At 41.3% G+C, this 10,259-nt stretch overlaps 1 protein-coding gene across 7 annotated transcripts in view; it reads left to right on the top strand.

The window, feature by feature from the left end:
• The window catches only part of Cald1 (caldesmon 1), a 177,952-nt gene extending 167,693 nt beyond the window's left edge, over nt 1-10,259 (top strand). For 3 of the 7 annotated variants that reach the window (XR_007833948.1, XR_007833949.1, XR_007833946.1), the window contains 5 exons: nt 721-858; nt 1,781-1,876; nt 5,348-5,478; nt 6,847-6,927; nt 9,727-10,259. Coding sequence is in view for 3 of the 7 variants with exons in the window: in XM_051175874.1 (XP_051031831.1) it covers nt 721-858; nt 1,781-1,876; nt 6,847-6,927; nt 9,724-9,732 (324 nt within the window). In the remaining 4 variants the exon portion in view is untranslated. Of the gene's footprint in view, nt 1-720; nt 859-1,780; nt 1,877-5,347; nt 5,479-6,846; nt 6,928-9,723 lie in introns of all 7 variants that reach the window. The other 4 variants (XM_051175874.1, XM_051175872.1, XR_007833947.1 and 1 more) reach the window with 3 other exon arrangements.

Raw genomic sequence — 10,259 nt, forward strand, 5'->3', positions numbered from 1 at the left:
AAGCAAGACACTGCACATCAACCCATGGTTTACACACACACACACACACACACACACACACACACACACACACATGCACACGCACAGCATACATGTTTAAAAACAGAACAAATGCCTATCTACTGGAGAGGCTTGGGGACTAGCTTAGTCAGCAACTTCACAAGCAAAAGGAGCCTACGCTTGAGCCCTAGGACTCCATGAAGCCAGGAGTGGCTGCACACATTGTAATCCAGTGCTGAGGAGACAAGGAGATTCTTGGGGGGTCACTGGCCAGACAGCCTAGCTGAACCCATGAACGACCCCCCTCCCCACAAAAAGAAGGTGGATGACTCCTAAGGAACAGTACCTGAGATTGAGTCTTGGTGCCGCCCCCACCCCACACACACACACATACACACCCCTCTGGCCTCCACATACATGCACGCATACACATACAAACATGCATGCACATTGAAAAAAAAATCTGCTGAAGAAATGGAGTCCTCTGTGACCTTAACAATACATCGAGCTCTAAAAAGCATATTTCCTTTCAGAAAGATCCTCTGCTCCAGCTCTGATGGTTTGTGTGGAAAAATCACATCATCCGAATAGAGCTGTACAACAGAAACAATGAATCCCTTTTTATGGAAGTTTACACCATGATATTTTTAGTTGATTGTATTGTAATTTTATGAGGACAAACTTCTCAACGCTGTCTTAAAACTTATTTATACATTTCAGGGAACAAAAGCTTCAAAACCTACTAAGCCCGCAGCATCGGATCTTCCTGTTCCTGCCGAGGGCGTCCGCAATATCAAGAGCATGTGGGAGAAAGGGAATGTGTTTTCATCTCCGTCTGCCCCAGGAACACCAAATAAGGTATGAGTGTGGTTTGCATCATCTTAAGTTTTGAAAAGTGGACGTTTCCCCCATGGACCACTAAATGTAGTGCTCACATTTAATTATCAGCCATTAGGGTTGGGATGGGAAGAGGGGACATGGAAGAAAACCTGGTATTCCTTTTTTAAAAGACTTATGTGTACGGGTGTTTTGCCTGTGTGTATGTATACCTATGCATTAGGTACATGCCAGGTACCTACAGAGGTCAGAAGAGAATATAGGACCCTCTGGAACTGGAGTTACAAATGGTTGGGAGCCACTATGTAGGTGCTGGGAATTGAACCCAGGTCCTCTGGAAAAGCAGTCAGTGTTTTTAACCATGGAGCCCTATCTCCAGCCCCCTGATATTTCTAAAGGGAAAGAATCAACACAATCAATACACCCTATTATAAAGGAGAACGTATTAAGTTGGCTTCCATGGTGGATGCTGAGTCAACAATGGCTGGCTGTACACTGGGGAGGCTCAGAAGTTACTGAGGGTGTCTTTTAGCCCTCAGTACTGGGTGCTTCAACAGTTCCAATCTGTTGCTGAAGCCTGGAGGATACCTGGGGAGCTACTGGGCTTTAGTCTACATTGGAAGGGTGAAATAGACTGGGTTCTTACATCAACAAAGGAAGGATGGTTACCGAAACAACCAGACTGAGACAGCCAGACAGATGCACTCCCCAGCAAGGCATGAGGCACACAGCCCCTCTTTGTATCCACTCACCGCCAGAAAGTGCTGCCAACTCTGGAACGGGGCAGTGAGTGTCTTCGCCCATCTTCCCAGGGTAACCCTTCGGTCAGTTTGGCAATCGGGATCACCCACTGCAGATTTTAGGATACCTTGAAGTTGCTCGGAAGAGTTCCTGGGCAAATTACTTTTTTCTATAGTATTTGAGATGACTGACTTTTTTGCAGGAAACCGCTGGCCTGAAGGTGGGAGTCTCTAGCCGCATCAATGAATGGCTAACTAAATCACCAGACGGCAACAAATCACCTGCTCCAAAGCCTTCTGTAAGTACCTTGGGGGGTTTCTGAGGTTCTTAGATTACACAGGAGAAGAGCTCACCTGCTTAGGAAGGATGGCTTTCCTGTCCTCTGCTGCTGCTGCTGCTGAGTGACATGCCCATTGAAGAATGTACAGACATAGAACAGCCTAAGCAGCCTAAGCAGCTGCACCACAGTTCAGAGTAAGAGGGAGCCTGGCTGAGGAGAACTCAGCAATAATACACAATGCTGGGCAGTTCAGCTAAGACCCTCTGCATTTCCTTTTTCCTTTAGTTGTTTATTTGTTTGTTTATTGTTTGTTTGTTTGGCTTCTATTCTATAAATCACAAACAGGAATTTGAAAGCAAAATGCCATGTTTCTCTAGCTACTTCTCTATTACAAGTATTCCAAAACTTATTTCCAAAAGATTGTGTATTTTGACTGTTTTGAGGCCATGTTTTCTTATTTTACCTAATTTCTGTAACAACACAAAAATAGTTATTGAAATAATTGCTATTATGCATATAATATAAATTGAGAAATTTTTATCAACACCTGCAAAGTATAACCAGAAAAAAATTGAAACTAGAAAATTGGAATACTCTCCCCACCCCCAACACACACCATAACTAGTAAAAATGAAAACTACAAAAACTGGCTATGAACATTATTTTAGACCACTGAAACTTTATTTACATACTAAGTGTAAGCTAGTTATACAAATATGCCTTTAACTCTTTCATTGACTATATGTAATTGCCTTACACTTGTTACTAGAATAAATAAACCGTTCACAGTGCCCCATTCAGCCTTCTCCGAGAAGCTGGCTCTGTAGCTTTATTAGTATCAAGGGAGCAGGAAGTGAATCGCAATAACCCACATTCATTGTGTTTTGTTTGTTTTTATTTATTTTGTGTGTGTGTTTGTGTGTGTGTGTGTGTGTGTGTGTGTGTGTGTTTGAGAGACAAGGTCTCTCTATATATCCCTGCCTTTCCTGGAACTCACTACGTAGACCAGGCTGAAACAACATGATCTTTATTCTTTAAGAAAAAAAAAAAAAAAAAACACCATAGAACCCAGACCTTAAAAGTATTAAGTCCCTAAAGCATTTCACTGCATCTGTTGACTCTACATATGATCTCCAAAATCACTAAATCCTAGAACTTCACAAATTATAAAGGAGAGATAGAAGTGTTTGCATTCCCTTCTTGGGAGTAACATCTTGAACTTTTTAGTTAATATTCTACACAAGAGTCTTTGCATGAGGTTTCACAGGAGGTATACGCCAGTGTGAACTCAACTTACAGTTGTGAAAACATTATACATTGAAAAAAATTATCTGCCTGCCCCCAAGTAGGTAAAGGAGAAAGAGTCAGTAAAAGGAGAAAGGGGAGGCAAGACACATCCAGATATGTCTTTGGCTTCTCAGGTTTCACTGACAGCCATCTTGACATAAAAAGTATAAATTATTATTGTTTTGTTTTGTTTTGTTTTTCGAGGCAGGGTTTCTCTGTGTAGCTTTGGAGCCTGTCCTGGAACTAGCTTTGTAGACCAGGCTGGTCTTGAACTCACAGAGATCCACCTACCTCTGCCTCCTGAGTGCTGGGACTAAAGACGTGCCTTACCAAAGCCGGACTACAAACTATAAATTATCTTTAAATAGAGATAAATTATGGTCATTTCTGTCAATGTTATGGTGCTAGACCTATGTTTACTAAACTTTGGAGTTTTAAATTATGGATCCCTTTGATGGCCACATGAGAAACTAAATGCTCTTCTATAACTTGTAAATTTGAGAAGTTCATGGACATACACTCCCCTTGAGATACTCCCATGAGAGAAAAAGGAAGTATACAGAGATAAATGCTTTCTCTTTGAGTATGGCACCCTACCTCTATAGAGGTAACCATTCCTTTCTAGTTCATTCCTGTATCAAGTTATTCTCATGTGTTTGATCCAATGCTTCCTCTCCAGTCTTTTATCAGCACCTGACCTGACGAACTTCCTATCTTATATATCACCACCCTACTGGGAGGACTAAAAAGGTTAAGTGTTAAGTGGAATTATTATTGCCACAGATGTAGCTGTATTAAGGATCCCACACCAAAGATTAACAATGACATTTCCTGGGGTTGTTCATGGCCTCCTAAAATGTGACAGGACAGAAAAATAATATAGGGGACTTATAAAATCAATGGTTGCTTTACCTCCTATTTAGTAAGTGACTTGTGGACTTATCTAGGAAAGCAAAGAAGGAAAGAATATGAAAGGTAGTATAGATTTTAATGATCACCTTCTTCCTATTGGGTTTGGTGGATTGGTGTGGCTTTAAATAAGGACCAGATTAGAAGTATGAAATACATATTTGATGCCATAAATAAAACTAGCCTGGTTAAACTCATTAAGCTTTTTTAATCTTTGCACACATTCTTCTGGTGGCATTTCCTCCTATGTTTTGATATGACTCACCATGTCAAATCACGGCTAGTCATGTGGCCGTCTCCAGGAAGAAGACAGCGACTCGGAACCCAGCAAGGCAGGAAAGGTAAAGCATTGATGCTGTGGTTCCAGCAGAAAGGAGGTAAAGTTTCAGTGTGGGAAAGGCCACCAGGATCCTGCAGATGTGTAGACTGTCAGACAAAACATCCAAGGAAGGTAGGATACAAAGATGGTCCATGAGGTGTCAAGAAGTGACCCGAAGCTAAGTTCAGACCCACACCATTGTGTTTTGTTATTTTTCAAGTTATAATGTGAGCACATTTTTGAAGTATGGAAACATACATTCTTGGATGTACTGGTTCCAGCCTTTTGTTTTCTTGCACCAGTCTCTTACTGTTTCTATCTTGGTCCTTCAAGACATCCAAGTTTGACCTTTGGGGCTCTGATTAGGCTGATCCTGTGCCCGGAGTGTCAGAGCATTATCTGCAAGGAGCACCCCAATAGTACTCCAATAGTACCTTCCGATTCTGGAGCAGATAAAATTTATTCTCAACCTGTTTCTTTTATTCTCACTGTAGGTATGTGGAGGAAAAATCTTAGGTTTGTTGTTTGCAGGTGTTTCTCTGGTGGCCATGAGAATAAAGTCAGAGAGAGTTATTTCAACAAAACAGTCTTTATCCATAGTGAAACCCTACAAGTAGAAGAGTAAGTCACAGGACTATTGCTAGCATGTTGAGTTCTAAAACTAAGAAGAAAAACCACCCAAGACTTAGTATTCATGGCCTCCTTTCCAGAGATGATAAGAATTACAAGTGCTCTAAGTTGTCATAACTATACCCCAGGAAATTAGCATATTTAAAAATTAAACATTGCCCTGCTTTGTGTATCTTTCTGGAACATTCAAGCTACTTATGAGTAGAATTTGTAAACTTTCGGTAGAACTTTGTGACTGGAATTCAAGTCTGGATGTTTGAGCTGGTTTGTCTATTCTTTGTGTCAAAGCTGCATGTATTGTAGCAATTAAACTGCTGACTTTCTTTCTTTCTGTTTATAAAAAGAATGATGCCTTTCTCAGCTGGCTTCTCTTCTTCATTCTTGCGTCTCTGGTTGACTGGAACCCTGCCTTTCCTGCCTTCATTTCTCCCACTTCTCCCAGAGTGGGCCTTTCTCTAACATGTAGTCTGGTCAGGTAATTCCATTTATATTTCCTCTTTGACTTGAAAATACTGACTTACAATGTGGACGTTGATATCTTCAAAAAAAAAAAAAAGAAACCTTATTTAAACACTTTAAGTGATCTTGAAAGATTCATCAGCACTACTTCGGGGAAATGCAATCCATTTTCCTAGGTAGGAACACTCATATGAAAGAATATTTGTCATATATGAATCAAATAAATTATTATACCCACTTTTTAGAGCTTCTGCCAGCATGTTCCTTACTATAGTTGCCAATGTTTTTAAGTCTTCCAGATGATTTGGCAACTTTTACCCACATTGGCAAATGTAATAGAATTCTTTTTTTTTCTTTTAAAATACAATTTGTCGCCTAATGTATCTAAGTTAAATAGCTATTACTTTCTAATAGAATATCAGGAATTCATGCCACAGACCCATAAACTCAGTAATAGTATGACAAACCTTTGCATGGCATTATTTAACAGTGCATGTTCAGTATTGAAATGCCGGTCAGAAATATGTTCATCAAAGCTGGTATCCATGGAAAACTACAGTTTCTAGCTTTGCCTTCCTAATGAGAAAAGGCATTGCCAAAGTAAGCAGTACTATTTTCAGTAAAATACATTTTCTCCAAACTACCTTTGCCAAGTACTAGTGTGAGCTGTAAGAAAAGCTGATGGAATCAGAAGTTTGGATCCTTATCCAAAAGAAATTATGAGGAAGTAGACAAGAATCCAAGGTTGTATAAATATTATGGGTCATATTTTACCGTTTCCTTCCCAGGATTCACACTTGTTCTTAACATATACCATCCATTGCCCACTTCTCTTAGGGCTACCATTTGTGACAAACAGGTGGTTATTTTCTGGGGCTAGGTTCTACTAATCCGCTTCTGGATGACGCACTTGGCCATCAAGAAGCACGGAATGATTTTAGTGTCCTCCTTCATGTTGCAAGACCCTAAGACAGTGATCCCGCATAAGGGGATCGTTAGGGGATGAGTAAACACTACCATGAGCGAGCTAGGGAGATGGTGGCCAGCACAGCAAGCACCGTGGGGGCCATGAGAATTTAGGTCAGATACTTTCAAGTGCACTCCCTAAGGCATAGTGGACCTGAGCAGCACTCTGAACTTGCAGCCTGCCTCTTGGCTAGGCACCATGGACATCAGGAGCCAGAGAGTTGTTAGTGAAGGTCCCAGATGCTGTATGCATTTACAGCCCACTCTCATGAAAAAGGCCAAAGTCTGTTCACAAGTCAGGTTAACAGCTAGTGGTTGTTCCATTTTGGTTGGTAGATGTAGTGGTCAGCTTACTTAAGCCTAGCCAGAAAGTATGAATGGTCACCTGCCATGTTTTTTTCTGCTTTCTTTTCACTAGGACTTGAGGCCAGGAGATGTATCTGGCAAGCGGAACCTCTGGGAAAAGCAATCTGTGGATAAGGTCACTTCCCCCACTAAGGTAATTTTCTGGGGGGAGATTGATTTTTTCCCCCTGATGAATGGTGGAATATCATGTCCATGAGAAATATTGCCGATTCATAAACCTGTGCTTGGATAGCCATCAGTTTCTAAAAGTCCTGTGTAGCCCAGAGAAAAAAGCCAATTTACAAAGCCTTGGTACTGCAGGCTTGTCAGGCTTACAACATAAATGGCTCAGTCATGGAATGGTTTCCAGAAAGACAGTTTCTAAATAGTTGTCCTAGTGTGGAAAAGCTGACCAAGAGGGCAGGGTCCCTGATTGGCTGCATAGTTCTTTGTGGGGGGGATCTCTTGAGAGAAATTGTGTCTCCTTTATTGGTTCTATTTCCAGAACTCTCCTAGGAGACATTGCCCACGGCCTCAGACTTCATGCGGCTATGGCAAACGTTTTAAATAGACAAAATATGCTATCCAGTGAAGACTGATGGTCCTCTAGGAATGCTTGGAAAAGGGTGTGTGTACTTTTCAGAAACATGCTCTGGGTGCTGTTTAAAATACACTCAGAGAATAGCCAGTACTGCTGGCTGTGGACTTTCCCCATTTCCAGAAACAGAGCCAGCCTGTCCTTCAATAGGAGAAAATTCTGAAAGAGAACTCAGGTAAAAAGAGTCTGCTTCCCAGTATCTAGAACCCTAGGACAGACTTCCTAAAGCAAACTCAGGGCTAGTGAGCTCTCTGAAGGCAGCTGGGGGACTTGCCCCTTTCCTCCATTCTGCACTCTCTTCAACCTAAGTGTGCCAGCCCACCTTCTCCATCGGTTACATAGTGCTCTCTTGATAGGATTAAATCCACTAGCCAGCCTCCCTATGTAAAGGGACTTCTAAATAATCCCATTAACCAAATGGTCGCTAAATACGCTAAAGAGTGTGCAGTGCTGATCACCACTGCCAAGTGCCAGTCCTGAGGAGGCAGCTACTAATCGCTAGGCACCATTACTGCCTCAGGTGATCCTCCAGCTACTGTGAGAGGTAAGTGGTAGGACCATTCCCATTTCATAGCTGAAGAAAACCAGACACAGAGATTTAATAACTTTTGAGGAGGAACACGTCAAACAGGTAGCCAAACATGTTCTGAGGGCCGGAAAGATGGCTCGGTGGTTAAGAACATGTACTATTCCTGCAGATGTCCCAGCAGCCACAGGGCCGTTCAAAACTCTCCGTGACTGCTCTACCAGGGAGGGGATCAACACTCTCTTCTGGCCTCCAAGGGCACTAAGCATGCTCATGGGACACGGTTATATATACAGTCAAAACACAAACATACAACAAAAATAAAAAATTTTAATGTTCAAAAAATACCTACAGTGATACAGTGATACTCAAGCAGTATCTGAGTCTACTTTTTTTTTTTTTTTTTGAGACTGGGTTTCTCTGTGTAACAGACACGGCTGTCCTGGAATTTGCTTTGTAGACTAGGCTGGCCTCAAACTCACAGAGATTCATCGACCTCTGCCTCCCAAATGCTGGAACTAAAGGCATATGCCACCACACCTGGCTTCTGAGTCTTACATTCTTAACCATCATATATATATATATGGGTGTCACAGTTTTCAGGGTCCCTGTGGTCACACATTTAGGCTGTGGAAAGTAGACAGAAACCACTCTGGAATGGTGGGACTAAGAGAACACTACTCGCATACAAGACAGCATGGAGGGTGTACTTGGTACTGTGCAGCATGGTGGGACAAAGTAGCGGGGTGCAGCTCATGCATCATGCCTTCCTCACTGGCCCCCACCACTCATCTCTTTCAGGGTTATAATAAAGACACAGGCCTAGCTGATTAATGAGCCAGCAGGTGAGGGATCCCTGCTCCAAAACATCAAACTCCCTACTTAATGTGTGGCCATCCCTTGAAATGAAAATACACACTTTGAAAATGCAATATGCCACACATTAATATGTCATTACCTCAGCAGGGACTTTTAGCAGATGGATGAAGCAGGGAGGAATCGGGTAAGAATAGACAAAGGGTCAGATAAGTCTCAGGGATCTGTGTGTATGGATAAGAAAGAAAAGATGGATAGGGGTATATAGGAGAAAAGCAATGATAAGCATGTCCTCTTTTATGAGCAGTTTTCCTGCCAGCCTGGTCCTACATCAGCCCCAAATAACAAATAGAGACATTGTAATAGATATAAAGCTGTTGGCCTGTTACTAGTGCTTCTTATTGACTAGCTCTGTCTTAAGTATTAACCCATTTCTATTAACCTAAGTGTTTCCACATGGTTTTATCTTACTGGAGAGAGGATCTACAGTTCTTTCTCTCGGTCTTACATTTTGAATCTCCTCCTACCTCTCTCTGAATCCTCCTTATCTCCTAGTCCCGTCTATTTTGCCTTCCTATTTGCCAACAGTGCTTTTTTCATTAACCAATAAGAGAAACATATTTACAGAATGACATCTCCCATCAGTCCTCTGTCACAGTTGCATGTTGATTTGACCTAGATTAAGCTAATCAGTCATGTAAAACTAAAACACTAGAAATTCCCAGTCTATATTGTAGAGCTTAAAAGTCATCTTGACTTTGAGTGCTGTGAGCAAAGATGAAGGTCAAGGTAAGAAAGGAACATCCAGAAGAAAAGAAAAAGTGAAAGAAAAATCAGTATAAAGATGGAGCAAAAGGTCACATTTGAACAGAATGCCAGTAATACCCTCTTCTTTCATGTTATTTATATTTACTCCTGTCATACCATATGTCTTTTTAGTTTATTTCTCTGATAAAAATCCATCCTACTGAAACACTGTGGGCTGTTGATTTAAAGTTCTCTTCTCTCAGCAGGTTTGAAACAATCGGAAAAAGAACCCAACTGCAAGACATCTTGCTGGGCCAGCTCAGTTGTAGGGGGCTAATTGCTCTGTTTATATTTATGTTGATTTACTAAATTGGGTTCATTTTCCTTTTTTTTCTAATTTTCCAATATCCCAGTAAATCCATGTATATGCACACTATATTTAATAATCACAACTAGAGATGTTCATGGTCAAAGTACTGCCTTTGCAAAGGAGCCTGTTTCTAAACAAACCCATGCTGTGAAATAGACTCACTACTGTCTACTGTCGTCTGAACAGTGACACCAACTACATTGGAAGTCAACAAAAGGAATTTGAGGTTAAGATTAACTGAGGAATGTATGCAGCATTTGGGGGGAGGGGGAGGAGGTGAACCATAGGTTTGGTTTTGTTTCCATAACGACATCATGTTTCTGCACTTTAGAGTAAAGCATGGAAGAAATTATCTAAGTAGGCAATTGGAACTATATGAAAGTAATCCATTTCAGATCTGATCTAGGGCAATAATGGTTGTATTTTTTT

This window comes from Phodopus roborovskii, unplaced genomic scaffold (assembly GCF_943737965.1).
Source record: "Phodopus roborovskii unplaced genomic scaffold, PHOROB, whole genome shotgun sequence".
Lineage (NCBI taxonomy): Eukaryota > Metazoa > Chordata > Mammalia > Rodentia > Cricetidae > Phodopus > Phodopus roborovskii.